This window comes from Poeciliopsis prolifica, unplaced genomic scaffold, assembly GCF_027474105.1.
Source record: "Poeciliopsis prolifica strain line A6 unplaced genomic scaffold, Auburn_PproV2 SCAFFOLD041, whole genome shotgun sequence".
NCBI classification, from domain to species: domain Eukaryota; kingdom Metazoa; phylum Chordata; class Actinopteri; order Cyprinodontiformes; family Poeciliidae; genus Poeciliopsis; species Poeciliopsis prolifica.
Genome location: NW_026562416.1, coordinates 822,501 through 848,879, shown reverse-complemented (window position 1 = coordinate 848,879; position 26,379 = coordinate 822,501). Strand labels below are relative to the sequence as shown.

Genomic DNA, 26,379 nt, shown 5'->3' with positions numbered 1-26,379 from the left:
GTGGATTTGTTTTGTACCATTTGCTTTGGATCATTTGGTGTAAAACTGGAAATATAAGATTTTTTTAAAGTGTAACTCAAAGAATACAATTTGTGTACTTGCACTTAAAAATTGAAAAGATGTAGCTGCTGCTTTGCATTTGTGCAAGACTGACAAAAATCTACAATTACAAAACTGCCGCAGGACTTCCACTTCAGAGTTGCAAGGTACAAATACTTTTGCTCCAAAAATACCTCTGTAGGAAAGAAATGGGCTGTCCAGTGAAAAATTGTAACTTGGCTCACATGTGGCCAAAAAATCTGGTTTGGATCGCAATCGCCTGCTGGAAGTTCTGTGTTAGTTCTAAGAAAGTTATCTGGAAGTTGGAGAGGAGAAACTTGAAGTTTCAGCCAGTAAGTCCTGGGAACTTTACATGCGCTCTGCAGAAGGAGCTTGATGACACAAATTGTAGAAAGTGGTCTACAATGTAGAGTTTCCTCTAAGTTAAGCTGCAGGCTGTTTGAAAACAGAAAGCTGCAGCAGTTCTGCTGTTTGCAGTGAAAACACCGGATCGTGTTCCTCTGCTGCAGGTTTTGGATCCGAATGGGGAAACATGGAGGCTGTGAATGTTTGACCTGCTGAGACATGAGAAGCATGCAGGCGGACGGCTCCAAATCAGGTCCTTCGTTATCCATTGGACATCTGCAGCTAACGGCGACATCACTTCCTGCTCAGAACCGGCCCGTCAGGATTCCTGTTCATCCCGGAGCAGATCGTTTTCCAGCCGGGAGTCCTCACACGGACCAACGCGCTGCTGACACTCACAGAAAGCTGAGCTGTGATTGGTCAGGAGTTCCTGCAGCAGGTGTGTCTTGGATCCCGGACAGCAGAAAGACGTCCAGTTTCAGGTGAGAGGATACATTGAGGACAGGAGCTGAGGCTTCAAAGAACTAAAGGTTCTGATGCTGGTTCTGTTCAAGTTGATCCATGGATGAAAACTTCTCCTCAGTGAGTAACACCAGAACCCGTCTCTGACCCGACGTGGAGACGACGTTAATCTCTCCCTCTGTCTCCTCAGGACATGTGGTGGGGGACGCTGGGCACCATCCGACCCTTCCCCAACTTCCACCCGGACCGAGACGCGGCAGACATCCAGACGGCGCTGGAGAGGAAAGGTAGGGGGCGGGTCAGAGCGGAGTTCCCCTGACCCGCTCCGACCCGGGAGGCTGACGTTTGTGGACTTTGTTCAGACATGGTGGTGCTGGTGAGGATCCTGACCAACCGCAACAACGCCCAGAGACAAGCCGTCGCCCAGAGCTTCCAGGACAAAACCAAGCAGGTACGCAGACAGGAAGTAGAGCAGGAAGGTTCCCAAACGTTCAGGGGAAGAAAGGAAACAAGCATCACATCACATAGCAGCGAAAGAAATACAGGAATGTTCCCTGAAATGCACAAAGTAAACGTATTTGTCCTGCTTAATAAAATAAATCAATTAATCACGTGATAAATTAAAACAAGCTCAATAATTTACATTTGCTTGATTTATCGATTTCTTTTTTTCTGTTTCTACCAAAACTGGATGATAAAAGTTTTTAGTCTGGTTCTTTGGTCTGAAATCACCATTTTTTCAAAGGATAATTTTGCTTACAGAGACTAATGATTAATTTCATTTCTTATTTCTGCTGTTTTGTTTATTTTGAAAGGTCTTCTAGTTCAACTTTAAATGTTCATTATAATTTAGTTTACTGATCTTTGAGAAAGTGTTATTATATTATTATCCCATTTGTTACTGGAAAATGGTCTCAATATTATCATTTATCTCAATAACAATTTATCACCCAGCAGAATGCGTTACCATGACGATAACATCAAGTTTAGTATGTTTTATTTCTGTCACTTCCTGGAGTATTTTGACTCGCTGCTTGTGATTGGTTCTTTTTCATCCAAGAAATGGATGCTGATTGGATGAATCGGCAGTTTGCCGTCGATTTATATTGTGAATGCAGTTGCTCTTGCGTTAGGAACATATTTATATATAAACGACATGACATTTTTGGCCTTCTCTGTGTTCCATACATGAGGAACAGAGTGTGAGAACTTAAAGTTTGTTTACATTGATATATGCTCTCACATCATACATCACTGATGTTTCACTGATTAATCAGATTAGTGGAACAAAGAGAGGATTCAAGTTTTAGAGCAAAACTGCATGAACATATGAACCATCTCACAGTGAAAAAACACAAACGCTGCGACGCCTCGGAAGAGAGGAGTGAATGAATGAATGACGATGGAGCCTCCCTGTTACTCGACATGTCTCTCCGGGTCACTGCTGCACTTTGATCCCTGAACTTTGTGTTTGCTGATCAAACATGAGTGAACACGCCTGTGTTTGCAGAAGGAGCTCAGCGGGGTATTGAACCGCCAACCTTCCTGTTCTGTGGCCTCCTCTCATCACACCCGTCCTGATGTCTGAGCTCCTGCCTGCAGCGTTAAAGCTGAGGACAGAAGACCTCAGCTTTAACCGGACAGCAGGCTGAGAAACACGCCGAGTCCTACGGGACAAAACTGAAAATCAGTTTTAATCTTTCATTCTGATTCAATACAAATATTACTAATCCTGCAGTTTTCATTTAAGCTTTTCTGATACACAATTAAAATTATCTTTTTAAAGTGTTTATTTTGGTATTTAATTTTTTAACTTTAATTACATTGTTTTTACCAATATTAAGTTTTTTATTATTATTTTATTCTTTCTTTTTACATAAAAAGAATATTTCTTAATATTTACATTTTTATTTGATTCTTTTTCTTTCTGTCATTTATTTTTATTACTGATTTACTTTTTAGTAAATGTTTCGCATTCATTTACATATTTTTTAATTATCCTGGGACTAACCTTCTTCTCTAGAGAATGACCTTCTGACCCTTTAGTGAGCCAGAACCCGGGGCCGGTTCTGGTTCTGGAGACCCAGGGAGCTGCTGAGGGCCTTCAGGTGTTTCTGTGTTGCTGCAGGATCTGAGCGCTGCTCTGAAGAAGGTTCTGTCCGGAGACCTGGAGGAGCTGCTGCTGCAGCTGGTGATGACGCCGGAGCAGCTGGAGGCCCAGCGGCTGAAGGCGGCCATGGCGGTGAGCCTCCGGGTCCGGTCGGGAGTTCACCCGCACCGTCGGGGTTCTCGTGCGGTTCTCATCCGGTCCGTGTGTCTGCAGGGTCTGGGCACCGATGAGGAAACGCTGCTGGAGATCCTGTGTTCCCGCTCCAGGAAGACGCTGCAGGAAGTGGCTGCCGTCTACAGTCAGAGTGAGTCTCTGGGTCTTGCTGCTATAATCAGGCCCGGTTCGGTTCTGATGCTGGTTCTCTGATTTCAGTGTATAAGAAGGATCTGGAGAAGGAGCTGAAAGCAGAAACCAGTGGAGACTTCGCCCGGCTGGTTGTGGCTCTGCTGAATGTAGGAAACCTGCTCAATATCATCAATTAGTACATTGATGTAAAGCGGCCATTTTCTTCTGATCCAGTGTTTTCAAAGGGACGACCGTCTTCCCAAAAAGGACTAAAGTTTTCAGAATTTGCTGAATTAAAAAAATATATATATTATTTTAACATTATTTTGTGTCAGCTGTATTGAACACATGGATCAGCGGCGCCCTCTGCTGGATGACACGCTTTAAGGTTTAACATTTTGGCTTGGGGCAGGACGGAGGCTGAGGCACAAAAAAATCTTCTGGTTAATTTAGAGCAAATTGTTTTCTGGATTTTTGTGCAAAGACATCTACAGCCCATCTTTAGTTGGAATTAATCTGAATAATGTGCATAAAACTGTTTTAGTCCCAGCAGGAGGATGAAGCGTGTCGTTTTGTCCTCCATTTTGTCCCAACAGAAAGCCGTTACTGTGGGCTCTGTCCAGAGAGACGTTCAGGTATTTTTTGCTCCTCATGCAGTCCGGATCATTTCCACTCCATCTCCCTGAGCTCCAGCTCTGCTCCCCTATGTTCCCAGGCTCTCGCTGCATCTCTCAGTGGGAAGAAAGCAGAAGCCGGACCCTGGATCAACATCCTGACGTCCAGAGACTCGGATCACCTGGATAAAGGTGAGTAAGTGACCAGCTGCGGCCTGCAGGTGGCGCTGAGATGCTCACTGTGAACGTCTGGCAGTGCTGATGGAGCTGGAGCTGGAGACGGGGCAGGCTGTGGATCAGCTGGTGGAGAAACACTTCTCTGGAGACTTCCGGCTCGGCCTGAGAGTTTTAGGTGAGTCCCAGGTGAGAGGTTTGCTGATTGGTTGGCTCCTCATGGTTCTGTGTTTGTGTTGGAACAGTTCAGTGCATCCAGAACCCAGAGGTCTACTTCGCCCAGAGACTGCTCACCATGAAGGTGAGACAATGACTGGTCAACACCCACACACAGCCCGGTAATGAGGGCAAAGGGCACATCTCAACTAAAAATGAAACACACACCCACAGTTAATGTTGAAGTGAGAGCTCTTGTTTGTACACCAGCTTTGATTTTGTAATATTTTCTATTTTCTGAGCCTGTGAAACATTTAGTGTTTAAGAAGATGTACCAAACCCTTTATATGAAAGGACAGGTTAAACATTAACACATTTACTAATGTACCAGTTGTACTGGAAAAAAGAAATGTTTCTTCTGTCTTTGTGTTATTTTGTAATTCTATTTTTCATTTTAGTCTTTAAAATACCACACTTTGCAAACCTTTCTTTCTGTCCAATCACATCAATGTAAAATATTAAACCAGGGGTTTTAAACAGTACAAGTATTTAGTAAAAAAGTACTAAAGCAGCTTTTTTACTAAATACTTTACTTTTACTTAAGTAATATCTTAGATGATAACTTTATACTCTTAATGGGCTAAAAAATGTATACTCTGACTGGAGTAAAATCTTTGACTCCTCTCCCTTCCACTTCCAACTTTATTAGCATGTATAGCTAACACTTAGCCCCGCGTAAAACGTATGGCCGTTACTGTGGTCATTAGCACTTTTTCCTTTCAAAATCTCTATTTAAACACTGCGGAGCTGGACTACCATTAGTTACTATTTAGTGACATAACCTACCAGTGTCTGCCTTCATCTAGAGCTGATGAATGTTCCAGAAGATGCGCTCATTACAGGCCCGGACCTCAGCTGGGGGTCGGCGTTAGCCCTAGCGTTAGCTAGCCGCGCCTCGGCTGTTCCCTCTTCCGACATAACGGCACAGCGACCTGGTCAAAGTGTCACAAAACACACCCGAACACGTAGACGACCAGACCTCGCAACCCGTTTCCCGATTTGAATCGCTTTGGTACCGATTCGGGCCACCGCAAACCGATGTTCTTTCTTTACGCGCTAACTTGTTTCTCTGCCTGCGCAGACCCAAGTAACGTCCTGTAAATCCAGGAAGCAAAGATTTTATTCAGGAAAAAGCAACACTACTGCTACATATTTTCACACAAGCAGGTAGTGCTGAAAAATTGACCCAAACACCTGACTAAATATTTAAAAAATATATATGTAACCAGACAAACAAAAATATAAAATAATGGGACCAGGTCCAGGACTAATTCTGCTGATTCATTTTCCATCCATCCATCCTTCTGTGCACCCTTATCCCGAGTGGGACCGGGAGTTTCTGGTTGGTGCCTCTGAAGGGCGAGATGCGGGGTCACCTGGACAGGTCGCCAGTCTGTCGCAGGCTGATTCATTTTAACCTCTAGAAATCAGGCGGATGGTTTCAGGCCATTTAATATTTTTAGAAACATGAATATTTCAGAGTGACTGCAGCTGCTTCTGCTGGACCAAAATGCTGCATGAAGATTCAATAATTCTGTAAATTAAAACCTGATGTGTGTGAGGCGACTTTCTGCTGTAATGATTATAAATCGGACTGATCTCAGCTTACTGCAGATGAAATATTAGCCCCTCATATCATGTTTCTGGATTCAGTTGTTTAAAAATAAATTCATTTTAATTTAGTAAGTACACCCTCTGACTGCTGCAGGTTTTGATGAACATATTAGGCACATCTGTTATTAAACTAAAATGAGGCAGAAGCTGAGCGAAGCTGCTCCCTGACCTTCTTCAAATCAGAAGAAATTGATGTCAGGCAGGTTGCTGCAGGTTGCTGCAGGTTGCTGCAGTCAGACAGGTTGCTGACCGGATGGATCCCTGACGGTTTTCCCTCTGCAGACGTCGCTGGTTCAGGGCATCATGGTGTCCCATAGCGAGGAGGACCTGCTGCCAATCCGCGCAGCGTTCCTCAGGCTCAGCGGATCATCTCTATACTCCACTCTGCAGGTTGGACTCATGTTGCTGCATTACCTGCGCTGCATCACCTGCCACCTTCAATAACCTGATTGTTCTCTGATTGTCCTTCAGAAACATTTTAAAGGGGAGCAGCTGCTGGCTCTGCAGGCCATCTGTCGGTCTGAAGATTAAACAGAACTGCCTCTCCTGTGTTTGTATTTCACATCTTTTTTTCATATTAATGACGTTTCTGACTTTCCTCTATAACTTATTAACTTTTACCACTTTGTGCTGCTGGCACACTGTGGTTCTTTGTTTTAATGTGTGACATGAAGACAGAACTTATTAAAACTTAAACATGCAAACAAACAGCAGGACTGGCAGCGTGACCTTCTTTTATTTACTCAAATCTGAGCAGAACCATAAGAACAAGCATTAATATGTGAGCATGTACAGTTAAACACAAGCTGACAGAATTACTCTCATCAATTAATTCAGAATGATAAAAATTAAATCTTTAAATCCTTATTTTAAGATTCGGGGTTAGAAGGTTAGACGATAAAGAACAAATCATATCTGTGGTTCTGCTTCTGACATTTCAGGAAATTTGGTTTGATGATGTTTGAGGTTCACAGGAAGAACAAGTAGAGCAGGAGAGGAGCTGCAGAAAGCAGCAGAGGAGCTCTGAAGCCAAAACAGCCATTCAAAGAAGTTAAGGGGATGGGAGTTTTGATGACTGAGCTGGATGATGGCGAAGACTTGGATGGGGTTGTTGAAGAATTTGATGGGGTTGTTGAAGAGTTTGATGGGGTTGTTGAAGAGTTTGATGGGGTTGTTGGTGAAGACTTGGATGGGGTTGTTGAAGAGTTTGATGGGGTTGTTGGTGAAGACGTGGATGGGGTTGTTGAAGAGTTTGATGGGGTTGTTGGTGAAGACGTGGATGGGGTTGTTGAAGAGTTTGATGGGGTTGTTGGTGAAGAGTTTGATGGGGTTGTTGAAGAGTTGGATGGGGTTGTTGAAGAGTTGGATGGGGTTGTTGGTGAAGAGTTTGATGGGGTTGTTGAAGAGTTTGATGGGGTTGTTGGTGAAGAGTTTGATGGGGTTGTTGAAGAGTTGGATGGGGTTGTTGAAGAGTTTGATGGGGTTGTTGGTGAAGAGTTTGATGGGGTTGTTGGTGAAGACCTGGATGGGGTTGTTGAAGAGTTTGATGGGGTTGTTGGTGAAGAGTTTGATGGGGTTGTTGAAGAGTTTGATGGGGTTGTTGGTGAAGAGTTTGATGGGGTTGTTGAAGAGTTTGATGGGGTTGTTGGTGAAGAGTTTGATGGGGTTGTTGAAGAGTTGGATGGGGTTGTTGAAGAGTTTGATGGGGTTGTTGGTGAAGAGTTTGATGGGGTTGTTGGTGAAGAGTTTGATGGGGTTGTTGGTGAAGTCGTGGATGGGGTTGTTGAAGAGTTGGATGGGGTTGTTGGTGAAGAGTTTGATGGGGTTGTTGGTGAAGACGTGGATGGGGTTGTTGAAGAGTTTGATGGGGTTGTTGGTGAAGAGTTGGATGGGGTTGTTGAAGAGTTGGAAGGGGTTGTTGAAGAGTTTGATGGGGTTGTTGGTGAAGAGTTTGATGGGTTTGTTGAAGAGTTTGATGGGGTTGTTGGTGAAGAGTTTGATGGGGTTGTTGAAGAGTTGGATGGGGTTGTTGAAGAGTTTGATGGGGTTGTTGGTGAAGAGTTTGATGGGGTTGTTGGTGAAGTCGTGGATGGGGTTGTTGAAGAGTTGGATGGGGTTGTTGGTGAAGAGTTTGATGGGGTTGTTGGTGAAGAGTTTGATGGGGTGTTGAAGAGTTTGATGGGTTGTTGAAGAGTTTGATGGGGTTGTTGGTGAAGAGTTTGATGGGGTTGTTGAAGAGTTTGATGGGGTTGTTGGTGAAGACGTGGATGGGGTTGTTGAAGAGTTTGATGGGGTTGTTGGTGAAGACCTGGATGGGGTTGTTGAAGAGTTTGATGGGGTTGTTGGTGAAGAGTTGATGGGGTTGTTGGTGAAGAGTTTGATGGGGTTGTTGAAGAGTTGGATGGGGTTGTTGAAGAGTTGATGGGGTTGTTGGTGAAGAGTTTGATGGGGTTGTTGGTGAAGTCGTGGATGGGGTTGTTGAAGAGTTGGATGGGTTGTTGGTGAAGAGTTGATGGGGTTGTTGGTGAAGAGTTTGATGGGTTGTTGAAGAGTTGGATGGGTTGTTGAAGAGTTGGATGGGGTTGTTGGTGAAGAGTTGGATGGGGTTGTTGGTGAAGAGTTGGATGGGGTTGTTGAAGAGTTGGATGGGGTTGGTGAAGAGTTTGATGGGGTTGTTGGTGAAGTCGTGGATGGGGTTGTTGAAGAATTGTATGGGGTTGTTGAAGAGTTGGATGGGGTTGTTGGTGAAGAGTTTGATGGGGTTGTTGGTGAAGACGTGGGTGGGGTTGTTGGTGAAGTTATTGATACAGTTATTGATGGAGTTGCTGCTCCAGATTTTGGGTACACCTGCACAGAGAATTGGTTTGATCATTGTTAGAAGTCAGTGAACTCACAGAATACCCAGATGTCATTAATAAAAAAAAAAGGTAAACATGAAGCCCCACATGTATCTGTTAGTTTGACCCGTCAGTTAGTGCTACTGAAGGTTCTGGAGTGTTTCAAGGTCGGCTGACCTCCTTGTAGAGGTCACCGTTGTGTCTGGAATTTTATTAGATGGGGCTCCACTTTGCCAAGATCCTAAAGAAGATCTGATTTTTCCTCCTAGGACAAACCAACTACAATGTCTGATAAGAACCTGAGAAGTTTAAAGCTTCTGTTTTGCTTTCTTCTGATATCATTCGGTAATAACACTGATCTAGGTGTTAATTATTCAAAACAGAGATAAAGACTCGACTGATCCGCAGGAATATTTGACTCAGTGAGGAAGTAAGAAATGTTTTGATTGTTTGCTTTGAAGATGATAAATATTAATAAAATAAAAATTATAGGAGTCAGACATAAGACAACTGTCCTGTCTGGACCTGAAGCACTTCTTGCTGTCAGGTTTTCAGGTAAAAATCAGCAGATCAGGCTGTATGAAGGTCAGTCTGAAACTCACCTGGCTGAGTTTTGAAACTCACCTGGCTGAGTTTTGAAACTCACCTGGCTGAGTTCTGAAACTCACCTGGCTGAGCTCTGAAACTCACCTGGCTGAGCTCTGAAACTCACCTGGCTGAGCTCTGAAACTCACCTGGCTGAGCTCTGAAACTCACCTGGCTGAGTTCTGAAACTCACCTGGCTGAGCTCTGAAACTCACCTGGCTGAGCTCTGAAACTCACCTGGCTGAGCTCTGAAACTCACCTGGCTGAGTTCTGAAACTCACCTGGCTGAGCTCTGAAACTCACCTGGCTGAGTTCTGAAACTCACCTGGCTGAGTTCTGAAACTCACCTGGCTGAGTTCTGAAACATTGTTGAAGCCATCCGCTGAAATGACAAATGGCTGAGGACCAACCAATAACAGCCTTTCTAGTGATTGGGAACATTATGTCAGAGTTCTGCTCTGAGGGGAGTTCCTCAAGGCTCTGTTCTTGGGTCCACTCTTGTCAACGTCTGCTCCCACATATATTACAAGAATTTTGCCATGGAGAATGCAGTGAAAAGGTATTTACCCCCTTACACATCGGATCTGTTATTGTGATGAAATATTTCACATTGGCAAACAAAGATTATCTGATTACAAAAAATATGAATTTTAAATGATGAATTTATCATTAAGTAAAAGAAAATGCATCCAAACAAGTGGAAACTCCCTGGCTAAGAAGCAAAAGCGTCTCCATTGATTAGTATGGTGAACAGATACCTGCAGAAGCAGACAGCAGAGGACCAGAGTCGACATCTTCATGGTGCAAAAACCCGGAGAAGTTCACCTGAAAGCTTCGGTGGAACCTGAACTGAGGAGGAGAGAGGAACCTCTGTTTTTATACGATGTGATCTCAGAGGGAGGAGAGTAGATGTTTGAGGACCTGAATGTGGAAGCAGGAAGTTGTTTGAAACAGAGCCTCCACCTCTGCATGAGTTCAGGAGATTATTGACCGATCAAACCGTTCAACAGAAACACGTTCATCTTGAGTTTCTTCATAAAACTCAGTCAACAGCACATTTTTATCAGTTTATAGTTTCTGAAAATATTCGCCCCTCCTTGTGTTATTGAGAAATAGTTTAATTTTTATCCGGTGCTGATCCGGCATGATGTTTGCATGAGGCGCCTGAAGGTGAAAGAGGTGATTCATTCCTTCAGGTGGATCATTGACCACCTGGAAAACTGTAGACCAGGAACTTCCTCAAAGCGTGAATCAGCTGCTGGGTCTAACATACAACCAGGTAATAAATATGGTCCACAGTTTCATGGCTCATAACGTGCACCCTGTTAATATTAGCAAACACACACAGAACAAATGTCCGCTTCTGTAGAATATGGGCCGGTGCTGAGGTTCAGCTGGAGGGAAGATTCAGTGCAAACACTTCCAGAACCAGAAAACCACCAGAACCGCGATTATCACTGATTATTATTATCAGTTGATCCCTTTTGAATGAAGGTCAGAGACCCCATGATTGATGCGCTGGTTCTGAATCACAGCTTGGTGGTTCTGGTGTCATCTGGTACCACCAGAACCACCAGAATAAACTCAGAGATTAATGTTCTGTTCAACATCTGTTCAGAGTCTCCAGGAAGTCACTCCTCAGTTTCATAAACATTGTTATTATTCTTCATGAAACCCAGGATGAGGTTCCGTGTCCTGGTCCTTCCCACTGTCGCCACATGCTTGCTCATGTCCAGCTGTTGCTGTGTTTCCCTTCCTAATTGGAATATTATGCTAACAGGAGTGAATTTGACTGATAAGAGAAGGAAACTGGGCTGGAGATTCAACTTCCTGTCAGTGTTGTAGCTCTGCCAGCAGGGGGTGACAGTGTTCTCGCTCACCTGTCCAGGTGTGGCCCCGCCCCTGCCTGACAGGGCGGGGTCTGTGTTTACCTGGCCGCTGACTCCTGGTGGGCCTCAGCAGGTCCTGCTGCTTCCTGCTGACACATCAGTTAAATGTTTGCTCAGATTTTCACAAACGCTGCTCAATTCTTCAATATTTAACTTCACAGAAGAAGAAAAATTCCCATTTTACAGAAAACAGAACTGTTCCTGGAGCAGGTCAAAGGTCAAGTAAATTCACTGACAGAAAACTGGTGTTAGAAATAACTTATAATTTACCAACACATTCAGAGATTAATACATTCAACAAATAATACAAGAACCAAGCACAGAATAAATGTGATATTTACTGATAAAATGATGCAACATGAGAAATATGGAGAGATTTACATTTACTGCTAATCTGATCTGGAGCTCAGATGGAAAAAATCATTATGATCTTTAATTGTGTTTCAATTACAAAAACGATATAATAAATGTAATGATTTATGAATGATTTAGTGCAGAACAAATGTTTATTTTGAAACTGTGACTTATTAATGAATGAATATGATGGTGTATGAAGTTCCACTTATTTGTTTTTTATGCTTTAATGAAAGACTGACAAACCCAAATGATTGTTATTCTGTGACTGTGCAGCTCAGCCAGCAGGGGTCGCTGTTCCCTATAGCTGAAGGTCAGCTGATTAATCAAACCATTTAATTAAGAACCAGGAATGATGTGATGATGATGTGCAGGACAGGAGTAGTTCATGTTCTGATTGTTGTTGTGTTCAGGTGCTGTAGGAACTTAGTGTTTCTCATTAATCTTTGCCACATTTAGGTACAGAATCAACAACAGGCAAAATTTTTATTTTTAAAATTTTATTTATTCTACTTTTACCTTAAAACATTGTATCCATGTCATAAATATAGATTTCACACATTACAGAAAACATTTTCTATGAGTGATCAGCTTAAATTCACAAATTTACTGAGAATTTATAGATAACAGACTTAAAACTCAACACTAACCGCCACCATGTGACTCGTTTAACGAGTCGAAGCTTCATGTGGTTTTAGTCAAAGGAAACTGCAGAATAAAACAACAGTAGGTGATGGAGACGACTGGAGGAGCTCCACCTGCTGCTGCCGCTGCTGCATACCTGAGACCTCAGGTGGACAGAAGCTCTGACCTACTGCTGATTAACCTGAATCTGTCCTAAACCCAGGGCTGGGCAATAAATCAATAACCTCATATACCGCGATACACACGTCATCAATATCAATATATGTAACATCATTCAATAATTTCACAGAAATCTGCATGGCATTCTGGGAGATGTAGGCAGAGGATAGCGCTTAGCCTTTCACAGCTAGCTCAGCTAGGCTGGTGGGATCAACTGATTCACTCGCTCTTTGGTTGCCCAGCAACAACCTGTTGAGTAACTTGCGCAGCAGCAGTTTCAGGTTTTGTTACCGTTCCTCATAACTGCTGAAAAGGTAAAAACCAATGGCGTCAAGTGAAAACCGGATAAATGGCAATATTTTAGATATGTCTTTAAAAATCCATAATTGTTGATACTGTGAAATGCTTCTATCGTGATACATTTTTCAGCTTATCGTCCAGCCCTGCCTAAACAATCAGCCTAGCAGCTCCAGCTGAGCTGGACCATGATGGAGCAGAGCAGCAGCCCAAAGGAGGAGAAGCTGCTGATTCCACCTGCTGAGTTTCCCTTCTGTGGTTGGGTTGTGGTGCTGCTGCTCCCACTGTTCCCACTGCTCCCACTGCTCCCACTGCTGGTGCTGTTGGGGCCGGTGGAGTTGGTGCTGACGGTGGGCTTGCCTTTGCCGTTGTTGCTGCTGGTGCTGTTATCTTGGCCAGTGACAGCGGGGTTGGTGGTGGTCCAGGCTGAGGTGGTGTTTCCTGTCACCGCTGCAGCTGAAGGACTTGTTCCCTGATGGAGGACAGAGACAGTCAGGACGCCATTTTGACCTGAATTCAGCGGAGACGCACTCGGCGTGTCCCTGAGAAGACATTTGACCCAAACGCAGGCTTAAAAGTGGACATGTTCCCTGATGTTCCCCCTCATGTTCCCTGATGTCCCAGCAGCAACAATCGATGGCTCTGATTGGCTACAGGATGGAAACCTTGATGATCTGAAGCTCAGGTGATTTTCTGCTCGTCATGTCGGGTTTAATTTTACCCAAGTTTCCTTTTTCTAATTAAAGAAATAATTTAAAGCTGAATCATTTTAGAAACAATCTTTTTGTGAGTGTAAAACCAAACAACCAGTTTTAAAAGGAGCCCTGTTGCAGCCTGCAGGTTCAGTGTGAGATGCTGCAGCAGAGAATGTGTTTGTGCTGCAGGTGGGATCAGTGTCTGTGTTTGTGCTGCAGGTGGGATCAGTGTCTGTGTTTGTGCTGCAGGTGGGATCAGTGTCTGTGTTTGTGCTGCAGGTGGGATCAGTGTCTGTGTTTGTGCTGCAGGTGGGATCAGTGTCTATGTTTGTGCTGCAGGTGGGATCAGTGTCTGTGTTTGTGCTGCAGGTGGGATCAGTGTCTATGTTTGTGCTGCAGGTGGGATCAGTGTCTGTGTTTGTGCTGCAGGTGGGATCAGTGTCTATGTTTGTGCTGCAGGTGGGATCAGTGTCTGTGTTTGTGCTGCAGGTGGGATCAGTGTCTGTGTTTGTGCTGCAGGTGGGATCAGTGTCTGTGTTTGTGCTGCAGGTGGGATCCGTGTCGGTGTTTTACCTGCACTGAGCTCGTCCAGCAGATGCTGGCCCCCAGCAGGGCCAGAGGCAGCAGCTCCCACATCTTCATGCTGACCGTCGATGCTAACGCTCTGTCTTCCTGCCCAACGCGCAACAAATGGGGCAAATTTTCCAGACGGGAGTCTTTTATGGCGCGACGTTCACCTGATGCCTGTTTCCATTCAGGGAGGTCTCAGTCTCCTCCCGCCGAATGCAAAACGTCCCGCAGGGCCGGATGAAATCCAGAATAGCGGGAGCCGCCGCCTCCTCTTAGGGAAACATTTTATTGGAAAATAAAGATGTGCAGCACAACGACAGACCCAGAAACCAGCGGGCAGTTTTACTCCTGGCTGAAGACATGGGTTTAGTTTGAAATGCAATTATAAAGTCAGAATATCACAGAAATTAATTATTTATGAGAACTTTTATTCAAAAACTTAAGAATTAAAAAGAGAAAAGCTGAGCATAGTTTGGTATCAGTTTTACAAATCAGGAAATTCCATCTGCAAGAAAGTGCAAACAGTGAAAGAAATATTTACAGTAACATTTATTTTACATGTAAGGAAAATATAAAAAACAAGGAAATGTTTCATCTTCTGTCTCTCTGCTACTTTCAGGGTTTATTATAAATCAATCAATCAGAAATAATTTATCTCCAAAAGATTTTAAATTCAACATTAGATGAATAAACAGTTTTATGGTTTTTAATGTTTCCTCAGGTTCTGCAGCTCTGAGTTCAGGCTGAACGGAGGAACTGCTGATCAAACCGATTTAATCAGGAAATCTGAATCTGGAAAGATCTGATTTTAAAGTTTGATCATTTAGCCGAGCAGCTGAATGATGTGAGACTGTAAATATTTTATACCCAGAAAATAAGTCCTGTCTGGTTAATGTGGACCAGGTTTGATGTTTCTGGATTAGACAGATTTTATGAGTGAACCTTTAATAATCTGGGTTTCCTTCGTATGAACGGCTGTTGGGTTGTGGATATTGCTCATGTTTTTCCAGGTGGTTTAATCCTGCCTGTCCTCTGCACACAGCTGGATTTGCATGTGTTGTTCTTTAAATAAAAGCTGTTTTCCTTTTAAAATCAGGATGTAAATCAGTATCAGGGTTTAGTTTCCATCAGCTGCAGCGGAGCGGAGCGCAGCGGCCGGTTGGACTTTCAGTTCAGGAAAAACACGAGCAGAACCCGTTAATGTTTTATTGCTCATAAAAACAGAAGTTCAGATCATTTCTGATTGTTTATATTGGATAGAGGAGGAGAGCTCAGCGCCTGCAGCACCTCACCGCTGAGCCCAGAGGTTCAGGTGTGAGCGGCGCGCTGCAGCAGCATGCAGGCCGCAGACAACAGCAGCAGCTGCAGCCTGCGGCCTGCAGACACGCAGCCCGACCCCGCTGTGGGGGGGGCAGAGGTCAGGGGCGTCGCACCGCCGCCAGGGGCGCTCTGGCTGGGAGCCGCTGGGGTTTGGGTCATCGCTGAAGGCTGGACGTCTGCCTGGGGGGTGGCGGTGTTGGCGGGCTGGGTGGAGGAGTTGGTGGGGCCACCGGCACCAGGGGGGCTCTGGCTGGGAGCCGCTGGGGTCTGGGAAGTTGCAGATGGCTGGACGTCCGTCTGGGGGGTGGTGGTGTTAGAGGGCCGGGTGGAGGAGGTGGGTGAGGTGCTGGTGGGGGAGGAGCTCTGGGTGGGAGCCACTGGGGTTTGGGTTGTAGCTGAAGGCTGGACGTCCGTCTTGGGGGTGGCGGTGTTGGAGGGGGTGCCGCTGCTGAGCTGCAGCGTGGCAGGTGCAGCCTGGAGGGTCGTATCAGTCCCTGTGGTGTCAGAGGTCAGGGTGGTCGCCAGGACAACGGTGGAGGAGATGGAGACCTGAGCCTAAAGAGGGAGAAGAGGCAGGGTGAGAACCAACCTGGAACACCTGGAACTCCTGGAACACCTGGAACACCTGGAACTCCTGGAACTCCTGGAACTCCTGGAACACCTGGAGCTCCTGGAACTCCTGGAACACTGCAGCTCAGAGATCAAAGATCTGACAACTAAAATAATCAGGAACAAACTTCCAGAAAACAGACAAAACAATATTTAGTTTGAAGATAAATATTTAGTCTCTTAATTAACCATTTTAGTTGGTAATTAATAATAAAATCAACTGAATTGGTCAAATGTTTTTCTCGTCTCATAATCTGGTTCTGTGTCACATTTTTGCTGAAATGTTCTAAACCAGGGAGTCAACATCCGGTCCTGGTGGGTCGATGTCCTGCAGCCTGTAGCTGAGCCTCTGCTGCAGCTGAACAGTAATTAGGTCATTGAGGCTCTGGAGAACCAGGAGCAGGAGATTAAACCATTTCATTCCTGAGTTTTGTACCTGAAGCACATCGAAAAACTGCAGGACAGCTTGAGGTCTGGAGTTTGATACCCTGGACTAAACAAATAAACTTGACTTGATTTGGATCAGAACCAGAGAACAAACAGAGCTTCCTGTCTGAGCCTCCAGGCCAGAATCTGTGTGTGTGTGTGTGTGTGTGTGTGTGCGTGCGTGCGTGCGTGTGTGTGTGTGTGCGTGTGTGTGCGCGCGTGTGTGTGGGTGTGTGTCTGTGTGTGTGTGTGTCTGTGTGTGTGTGCGTGTGTGTGTGTGTGTCTGTGTGTGTGTCTGTGTGTGCGTGCGTGTGTGTGTGTGTCTGTGTGTGTGTGTCTGTGTGTGTGTGTCTGTGTGTGTGTGTGTGTGTGTCTGTGTGTGTCTGTGTGTGTGTCTGTGTGTGTGTGTGTGTGTGTGTCTGTGTGTGTGTGTGTCTATGTGTGTGTCTGTGTGTGCGCGTGTGTGTGTGCGTGCGTGTCTGTGTGTGTGTCTATGTGTGTGTGTGTGTGTGTGTCTGTGTGTGCGCGTGTGTGTGTGCGTGCGTGTCTGTGTGTGTGTGTCTATGTGTGTGTGTGTCTGTGTGTGTGTCTGTGTGTGCGTGCGTGTGTGTGTGTGCGCGCGTGTGTGTGTGTGTCTGTGTGTCTGTGTATGTGTGTGTGTCTGTGTGTGTTTGTGTGTGTGTGTGTGTGTGGGGTGTGTGTGTGTGTGTGTGTGTGGGTGTGTGTGTGTGTGTGTGTGTGTGTGTGTGTGTGTGTGTGTGTGTGTGTGTGTGTGTGTGTGTGTGTGTGTATGCAAAGCAGAAGCATCAGTTGTTCCATGAGCCATGAACACATTAAGGAACTTTGCATGAGGCTGCGGTCGTTGATCTGCGTTTCCTGCAGACGTCATCCTGTCTGCTTCAATCTCAGCTTCGTGTTTTTTCCTCCTGCTGCCCTGCAGGAGCGTCTCCGGCCTGATCTCCGGCCCCCGTGTTGGGCCCCCCGTGTTGGGCCCTCCATGTTGGGCACCAATTTGTCAGCAGTCAAAATGTAGCAAGTAGCACAAATAAATCACCATAGGACTCGCTGCTGTCGGAATTATTCTAACTCGTCTGTTTTACAGTGCAGGCTCTATGTCTCATGATGTGTGTGTGGTTTTATACACTGCAAAAACAAAATCATCTTTGGTCTAGCTTCTAGTGCCAACATTTCAGTTAACTTGAAATAAGTCGGAGCTAATTTATAAGTAACTTCTTGGCGAGATATAGCAGCTTGTTCAGTTCCTTAATATTTCATTTTTCCTTAACTTGGATGAATAAAAACGTTCTTCATCACGCTGAGGTCAGACTGATCTGACGTTTCCCAGCCGATCAAAACACATCCAGAATAAAACCATTTCCCTCCTCCACCTGCAGGTGTCAGGCTTTTTTCTGCTCAACCAGAACCTGAACCTGAACATGACCTCTGACCCTGAACTGTCTCCCTCTGGCCTGAAGCTCAGTTTCAATCTTCATGAATGTACCAGTTATTCCAGTAAAACTGAGGCAAACCGTCGTTTTCCCATGATGCCTCAGTGCAACGGCATCATGGCTCCATTTCATCTAAATAATTTTACCAGAACCAGAACCAGCTGCAGCTTCCTTCTCTGATCTGATCGGGTTTATTTCCTGGCTGAAGCAGAACCTTCCAGCAGGTGGTTCACTGGTTCTACTGGTTCTGATTACTGGTTCCGCCTGATTGGATCTGGGATCTGGACCCAACCCGTCCATAACTTTATTGTTTGTAACTAAATGTTTAATTTGAAGTCAAATATCTGCTTGTTAACTAAATATTATGTTTAAAGTGTTTATAGCTAAATTGTTGTTGTGACATTTTTAATAAGATGGTTAAAATCTGATTCTGAAAAATTAACTTTTGTTGTTTCTCTTATGAAAAACTGAATAACTAAAATTGTTGCTGTTCATTTTTTGCAGTGTAGCTTCATAAACTGTTTCTATCTGACCTGCAGGGAGTCACGTTCTGGTGACGGTCCAGTTAAAGTCCAGGCTACGCCCAGCAGAACCGGGCTCTGGGCAGGCTAACTGACCCGGACACGGCTGACCCATCAGAACCTGAAACCATAAAACCCGGAGCAGCTGCAGCCGGCGCTGCATGGAAATCTGCTTTTCTCTGCATTTGAATGTCGCCATGTTTATAAGCTGCTGAACCAAATGCTGCGTCTGTTCTGGTTCCTGCGGGCCGGCCCGTTCTGGTTCCTTACCTGAGTGCAGCTCAGGAACATGACGACCAGAACCAGCACCTGGGATCTCTCCATCCTGCCCGGTTCGTCCGTGTGTCTGTCCCCTCCTCTCGGTCCGGCTCAGATTTTATACCTGAGCAGCTGATAACAGCTGATAACAACTTCTGCTCTCACAGACTCACTTCCTGCAGGAGAAATTACCCAGAACCTGGTTCTGTTCATGAAACAGAACCTCGCACTTCACTGACCCGATTCAGACTGAAGGCTGCTGCAGCCTTCAGTCTTCTAGAGACGCTTTAAATACAGACTGACATGAATAAAAACAGGCAGAAAATCATAGAAATCAGCCAGAAATGAAACATTTTCCTGATTGATGTTTCGGTTTACAGCTTCAATTACAACTAAAAAATTGATTGATCGCATTGATTATTGTAACAGCGTCTTCACAGGCCTGACCAACAAATCAAACAGCTGCAGCTGATCCAGAAGCTGCTGATCCAGAAGCTGCTGATCCAGAAGCTGCTGATCCAGAAGCTGCTGATCCAGAAGCTGCTGCTCCTGTTCTCACTAGAACCAGGAAGATAGAGACATAACACCAGTTTTAAAGTCCCTCCACTGGCTCCCTGTAGCTCAAAGAATAGATTTTAAAATACTGTTGTTAGTTTATAAATCACTGAACGGTTTAGCACCACAATACATCAAAGATCTGCTGTTGTTGTATCAACCTTCCAGACTCTCAGGTTCTGGTTCTGGTTCTGCTCTGCATCCAGAACCAGAACCAAGAGAGGAGAAGCAGCTTTCAGCATCTATGCACCAAACATCTGGAACAAACTTCCAGAAAACTGTAAAACAGCAGAAACCCTGACTTCCTTTAAATCTCAACTAAAAACCAGCTGATTAGTTTTATTAGAAATGTAATATGTAACAATGTGTTGTTTATTATATGACTTTGTGTTTATGATGTAAAGCACTTTGAAATGCCTTGCTGCTGAAATGTGCTATACTAATAAAACTTGATTGATTGATTGATTGATTGTGGATCAGAAATGTGATGTTTTGGTTTATGGATCAGAAATGGTTCCTGTTCTGTTCAGTTTTCCTCTCAGTTCTTGTTTCCACTCTGAACTCATTGTTTTTCTCTTTAAATGTCAAAAAGTTAAAAAAAATAAAACATTCTGCTTTGAAACATTCGTTTTTGTTTCCTTGAAGAATTAATTATTTGTTCTTGAAAGAGAATTAAAAATTGATGAGAAATTTTCGACCACTTGTGTTTTTCTATTGCATATTTTTCACTATAAAACATTTATGTTTCAAAAAGCCAACAGGAAAATGTTCCACAAGGAAAAAAACAACTTTTATATATTTGAATATATTTTCTTTGTTTTTATTCAAGACTTTTAAAGTCAAAAGAAAAAGAAGATTTGATCAAACAGCAAACTGTCTTTCCTCCACCAAACTTTCTCTCCCAGGCTGAGAGAAAGTTTATCTGGGGAACAATTTCATCTCCTTAAAAAGCAAACAGCTTCCAGCCTGCTGCCCCTGCTGGGTTTAGTTCCAGGCCGGAGCTCCAGGTCAGGCGTGCGGGCCTCACCTAAAGGTCAGAGGTCGCAGAAACAGAAAGGTTGGCTATTCTGCTCTGGGAGACAAGCTGCTCTTTGTGGCGTTTATCAGCTGCAGCGTGTTTCCTGCTGCGGCACAGATAACGCTGCAGGGAGCCCAGTCTGCCCTGCAGCACTGGTTTCACTGGTTTAGTTGCCATGGTAACACTAAACAGAGCAGAGAGGAAGCAGCAGCCATTTTTATTTCATCTGTTTATCGGTTTCTTCTGTGTTTAGATGCTGGTCCTTCCTGTTTGTTTTCTGTTTAATCCTCTTTAATCTCAGCTGAACTTCCTGCTGAGCCGCCGCAGCGTTTCCTCATCGCAGGCCTGACATTTGCTTTATGACACTTTCTTGTTGTTTATGGGATGTTTATCTCATTTCATCAGAACTGATCTGAGCTTTAGATTCATGTTGTGAATCATTTTCAACAGAAACCATCCAATTATATAGAATCCATTTCGTAGCAAACACATAATTTTTTTATATAAATTTTGAAAAATTGCCAGTGGGAACTAAATTGTTCAGTGCAGTTCATAACATGAACTGTAATAAATTAATTACATTTTAATAAAAGCAAGACTTTTAATTCAGAAATCCTATTTATAGTCATATGAGCTCAACAAGAAAGATTTTTATCATTTTTTTCAGATTGGAATAAAGTTCAGCTTCTTTATAAATTGACTCTATCTTAGCATTAGCAACATGTTTAGCGTTGAGATGCTATTTTAGCCTAGCATAGCTGATAGGCTAACCGCTTTTAGCACAGTTTGAAGACAACAGCAGTCTTTTCCAGCGTCCAATCAGATTGCCTAGATGCAGATATGAAACCCAGTGAGACCAGTGGGACCAGTGAGACCAGTGGAACCAGTGGGACCAGTGAGACCAGTGGAACCAGTGAGACCAGTGAGACCAGTGGGACCAGTGGGACCAGTGAGACCAGTGAGACCAGTGGGACCAGTCAGACCAGTGAGACCAGTGGGACCAGTGAGACCAGTGAGACCAGTGGGACCAGTCAGACCAGTGAGACCAGTGGGACCAGTGAGACCAGTGGGACCAGTGAGACCAGTGGGACCACTGGTCTCACTGGGCTCACCAGTGAGACCAGTGAGACCAGTGAGACCAGTGGAACCAGTGAGACCAGTGAGACCAGTGGAACCAGTGGAACCAGTCACGCACAGCGCTGACGTCACATCTCCATGAGCGAAATGCAGCTTTTTCTCTTCCGCTTTGAGTTACCATCACAACTAGAAAAGACAAAGTCGTATTTCAGACGTAAACTCTATGCACTTTGTTGTCTTCTTAACATGTGAGCTTTTAAGTTTTTATGGATTTCCAAATTAGGAAGATGGCGGCTACCAGCTAAAGCTAACGCTGCACAGCAAAGTTTCCAGCTTTCACTTCACTCCGGATCAGTAAATAAATAAATAGCATATTTAGCACAAAACAAATGTCCAAGAATGTTGCCTACTGGCATGAGCTCAAGCTAATGTTAGCCACAATAAGCTAAAGCTAATGTTAGCCACAAAGTTGAAAGAAAGTAAAACTCACCTTCGTATCTGTGAATGTATGACGAGGCGAACATCTTAAATCTTTTCTCCAGATTGTTGTTGGAGCTTCTGATCCATATTCATCATTAATGTTTCTTTGGACAAACCCTGCAAAGACCCAGTGCCATTTTCAACAGACCGGAAACGACGAGCCGCTTTTTCCTGAACGGGAAAACTGCCGAGCAAAGAGTGTGCGACAGATTTACAGTCGTACCAGAAACACACTAATACAAAGGTTCCAGGTTGGCCATGAAAAATTTAACTGATTGTGTTCATTTTAACGTGTTAAAGTTTATGTAATTAATTTAATGAATTCTTCCTGGTGCTAACAGAAAGATTTTCTATGAGGAAATCCCAACAAGCATGTGGCGACAGTGTGCAGGAACAACTCCTTTGTATTCACTTGGGTCTGTATTCTGTTGACCTGCCTCTTCCTGAAACCTTGTCATAATCTCAACTTCTGCATTTGGCCCGGAACAGTTTGGTGTGGCTTGTTGGAGTCCACTTTATAAATTCTGTATGTCTGACTGAATCATTTTAATTTTAAAAGAAACAAATGTAAGATGATTTATTTTTACTTTTCATGTAATAGGTTTCTATAGAAGATCAGTTGTTTACTAAAGATGTTAAGGAGTTGTACTGCGCCTTTAAGAGGAGTCACTATGTTGTTTTCTGGCTGGCCCCTCCCCCGGAGGTTCTGGGGAATTTTGTTTTGTTTTGGGTTCTGGCAAGATGGTTGAATAAAAGTCTGGACCGCTACGCTATTCCCGCTCATTGTCCTACTTTTTCTCCACCCACGACCTCTCAGTTTCTGGTAACACAGATTTATCTAACATTACAGTGTTACACAAATAAAACAGTAAAACATAACAAACAACATAAACCAGCTGCAGGAGATTTACTCCAAGTGAAGAGATTTTATAATTTAAATGTTTTTTAACCAGATAAATTAATAAAACCAACCAAATGCATATAAATATTGCTTTGAGAAATCTAATAATTAAAAGAGTTAAAAATCCTTGTGAATCTACACAGTAAATGGTGTAGATGTAAATGTGACTGATGTCTTACGTTTGATCAAATTTATGCTGTCGTGACTCAGATGTCCCTCATATATCCTTGGAAACCGGAGCTCATGCAAACGCAGCTGATATTTACATGCTGGGTGGAAACTGTGAGGCGCTTCCTGATCCACCGTGATGCTGGATAAGATCCACCAACATCCTCCATCTCTTCTTTCATCTCTTCTTTCATCTCTTCTTTCATCTCTTCTTTCAATGCTACACATTGAGTATTTAGTTTACTGACTACATATTTTTGCTCCAAACTAAACATTTAGTTTGGAGCTAAATATTTAGCTCTGATTTAAATATTAAAAACAATTTGAAACTGTGACATTTAGAAATGAATAAACAAGGTGAAAATGTTCCTTTGAAAAATTTACCCATGTTTTTCTTTTATGATAAATTTTTGCAGGATACTAAAAAAGGCATCCCATAATTTGATTCAAAAATAAATTATTCTAGTTAATTATAAACTTTCTAATCAGCAGGTTTATGGTCTCATCTTCACACAGAAAAATAAAGAGATTAAAATCTGGACTCTGACGCCCTCTGGTGGACAGAGTCCAGCATTCAGCTTCCGGTAGGTTGAATGTGAGTCCAGAGGAATTCATTTATTATGCTGAGATCAGACTAACCTGTTTCTCCACCTGGCTTGGTGACGTCATCCCCAGTGAGCTGGCTGTAATGACCAGGCTCCACCGGCGGGGGGCAGTATATGAATTTGAGGCTCCCCGCCAGCAGCCGGAAGTGACGCAACGAGCCCGCGGTGAGCAGAGCGGAGGATCGGTGGGTTTAAATGAGCAGAGGAGCGTCTGGTATCAAACTCCAGCCGCCCAGAGGTTAATCGGCCCCGCGGTCACTTCCTGCCCCGGCCTGATGGCGGCGCCGCCCCCGCAGCAGCAGCAGCCTCCGCCCGGGGCGCTGCGGGAGATCTCCCCGGTGTTCCTCTGCAGGATCGGCCAGGAGACCGTGCAGGACATCGTCACGCGCACCATGGAGATCTTCCAGATCACGCGCGCCACGCAGGTCAGAAGCCGCAGGTGTGTCGTGATGGACCGGGCGGGATTACCGGGGTTCTGGAGAACCTGAAACCCGACCTGAGCCCGTTTCAGGTCCGGGAGGTTCGGAGGAACCTCGGTGATCCAGAGGAGATTCCTCCGAACCTGATCCAGATTCAGAAATGAAACTAAAGCAGAAAAATGCAAAAAAGAAGTTTGCGTTTTTGATTGTTTATTATACTTTTTCCGGGTCGGAACCGGTGAACGGGTCGGAACCAGGGGCGTACACAGGCATTTTGGTGTCGGGGGCTGGAAGGGCACCTTGTGGTTTCTGTTTATTTTTAGTTTATTTGAAGTAATTTGGTCTTTGATTTTTCAGTTAAAAATAAAAACAGACTTTCCAGCTTAAATGGAAAAAAAATGTTCCTGACTGGTCCAGCTCCGGTTCTGGTTCTGACATCTGCCTGTGTGTGACCCAGCTCCCGAACGGAGTGACCCAGAGCCACGCCGTGTACCAGGACCGGTTCGGGAAGCTGCAGGAACACCTGCGGCAGCTCGCCCTGCTCTTCAGGAAGCTGCGGCTGCTGTACGAGCGCTGCGTGGAGATGACCTCTGACCTCCAGGAGGCGCCGACAGAGGTGAGGGCCGAGCCGGACCCGGGTTCTAACAGCGGTATCTATTAGGATCCGATCCGATCCGTGCGGTTGTGTGTGTTCAGCTCGTCCCGTACGCCGGAGAGGAGCTGGTTCCGGTCCGATCGGAGCCCTGCAGCCCGGCCGTCGTCCAGGAGCGCCAGGAGGTTCTGGAGGTGAGAAGCCCAGTTACCTGCTGTTCACGGTTCTGATCCTCTGAGTTCTGGACGGGTTCTGGTTCTGTTCATGTTAGCGGCCCAACAAACGATGCTGGACGATGAAATGCCCAGAAATGATTGTGATCAATGATAATAATGTCAGTTTGGAACCATTTCCAACAAACATAAAATATTTTAATATAATAATGAATTATTATTATTATTTATAACGGTGGCATAATAATGCAAGACCAAGAAAACTTTTAATTTCTAAAGACAATGTGACACTGGAGCCAGAAAACATTTCAAAGAAAAACCGATTCTGAAGTTTCTGTAACCAAAATGATATTTAAAAATATAATAATCATAATTATAGTAATCATTCTGCGCAGTCTGCAGTTCAGTTCAATTGTTTGCAGTGTTTGTCAAAGCGGCGGCTTTTCAATGATATTGATTGATTGATCAATATCATTGATTGATAAAGTCCAGGTCGGTGATGATGCAGGTCCCTCCAGACGCCTCCAGGGGGCAGCACTGCCTCGGCAGCAGACCTTCAACTGATTCAGAGAACAGATGCAGGTTATTGATTATCAATCTAAAGGTGATTGATGTTATTGATCGGTTGTCGGCGCCGAACTGGATGAAGTTTGGCTTTTTCTCCGTCGTTCCTTCTGCTTTGCTTTCGTCGCATCAGGAGTTTTTGCTGCTGCTCAACTTCAGGACTTGGTTCAGTTTTTATATTTCTGAGCAGAACCGCATAAAGAACGTTCTGCATACCACTCCGTTTCTCTTTCCCATTCCGTTATGGCCGCCATCTTTGATTCTGCATCAACTGGTTCCTCTCCTTGATAACCAGCGGCGCCCCCTGCTGGACGGGGCCGAGCCACTGAAACGGTTCTGAGCGAACGCAGTTTACAGATTGGACCGAATTTTAACCGAATAAAGAATCAAAGAACAATTTATCATCAGTCGATTCATTGTTTTTATGTTTGTAATTTTGTATGTTTTTATCAACCTGGATACCCAAATAATAAAGAACGCGGCTCAGATGGTTCTGGTTCTGACCCAGATGTTCTGCTGCCCACAGAAAGTCCGTCAGAAGAACCAGGAGATGAAGTTTCTGATGGACCAGATGAGGAACCTGCTGTGGGACGTCAACGCCATGCTGACCCTCAGGAAGTGATGAAGATGCATGACCTCCTCCTCCTCTTCCTCAGGCAGCTAGTGACTCAGTTTGTTCAGAGCTGGCTGCACTTCCTGCTGGCGCCAGCAGGGGGCGCCGCTCTCCTGTCTGTTTCCTCACTGGGAGGCGTCTCTGTGTTTTTGTAAACTGACCTGCTTTTGTATGAAATAAACCTTTTTTAACATGTTGAGTGTTTGTTCCATAGTTCTGTTAATCCCAGCAGGATTCCCGTTAATCCCAGCAGGATTCCCGTTAATCCCAGCAGAATTCCCGTTAATCCCAGCAGGATTCCCGTTAATCCCAGCAGGATTCCCGTTAATCCCAGCAGGATTCCCGTTAATCCCAGCAGAATTCCCGTTAATCCCAGCAGGATTCCCGTTAATCCCAGCAGGATTCCCGTTAATCCCAGCAGAATTCCCGTTAATCCCAGCAGGATTCCCGTTAATCCCAGCAGGATTCCCGTTAATCCCAGCAGGATTCCCGTTAATCCCAGCAGGATTCCCGTTAATCCCAGCAGGATTCCCGTTAATCCCAGCAGGATTCCTGTTAATCCCAGCAGGATTCCCAGGACCTGCGCTGCTCGTCGTCCCGTGTTTGCTCCCACTCTGCAGCAAGTCGACGATTCGTTGAGTCCGATTCACCAAGTTGACTTCCGGCCCAGAACCCACTAAACCCGACCAGAACCCAGATTCATCAGCTGAATCAAGGTGCA

At 44.6% G+C, this 26,379-nt stretch overlaps 3 protein-coding genes and 1 long non-coding RNA gene across 4 annotated transcripts; 2 read left to right on the top strand and 2 right to left on the bottom strand.

Annotated features, from left to right (window-relative positions):
- The first annotated feature begins 875 nt into the window (after positions 1-875).
- Positions 876-6,590, top strand: anxa14 (annexin A14). The gene is made up of 12 exons (XM_055054988.1): positions 876-987; positions 1,058-1,154; positions 1,230-1,318; positions 2,996-3,109; positions 3,191-3,281; positions 3,350-3,429; positions 3,859-3,897; positions 3,978-4,068; positions 4,133-4,228; positions 4,296-4,351; positions 6,163-6,270; positions 6,352-6,590. The coding sequence occupies exons 1-12, from the start codon at positions 967-969 to the stop codon at positions 6,409-6,411; spliced, it is 942 nt and encodes a 313-aa protein (XP_054910963.1). The 5' UTR covers positions 876-966; the 3' UTR covers positions 6,412-6,590.
- LOC129375758 (uncharacterized) lies at positions 2,411-5,557 on the bottom strand. The gene is made up of 3 exons (XR_008607667.1): positions 5,053-5,557; positions 2,879-4,415; positions 2,411-2,534 (listed from the first exon to the last, which is right to left on the bottom strand). It is a non-coding gene; the product is annotated as an uncharacterized LOC129375758 (long non-coding RNA).
- Positions 6,591-12,035: 5,445 nt separating the features above from the next.
- Positions 12,036-18,617, bottom strand: LOC129375747 (mucin-13-like). The gene is made up of 3 exons (XM_055055000.1): positions 18,506-18,617; positions 13,915-15,786; positions 12,036-13,118 (listed from the first exon to the last, which is right to left on the bottom strand). Exons 1-2 carry the CDS (start codon positions 18,557-18,559, stop codon positions 15,220-15,222), a joined length of 621 nt encoding a protein of 206 aa, XP_054910975.1. The 5' UTR covers positions 18,560-18,617; the 3' UTR covers positions 12,036-13,118; positions 13,915-15,219.
- Positions 18,618-23,445: 4,828 nt separating this feature from the next.
- Positions 23,446-25,857, top strand: zgc:114119 (Mediator of RNA polymerase II transcription subunit 30-like). Its single transcript, XM_055055009.1, has 4 exons — positions 23,446-23,722; positions 24,174-24,332; positions 24,413-24,502; positions 25,572-25,857. The coding sequence occupies exons 1-4, from the start codon at positions 23,573-23,575 to the stop codon at positions 25,665-25,667; spliced, it is 495 nt and encodes a 164-aa protein (XP_054910984.1). The 5' UTR covers positions 23,446-23,572; the 3' UTR covers positions 25,668-25,857.
- Positions 25,858-26,379: the final 522 nt, after the last annotated feature.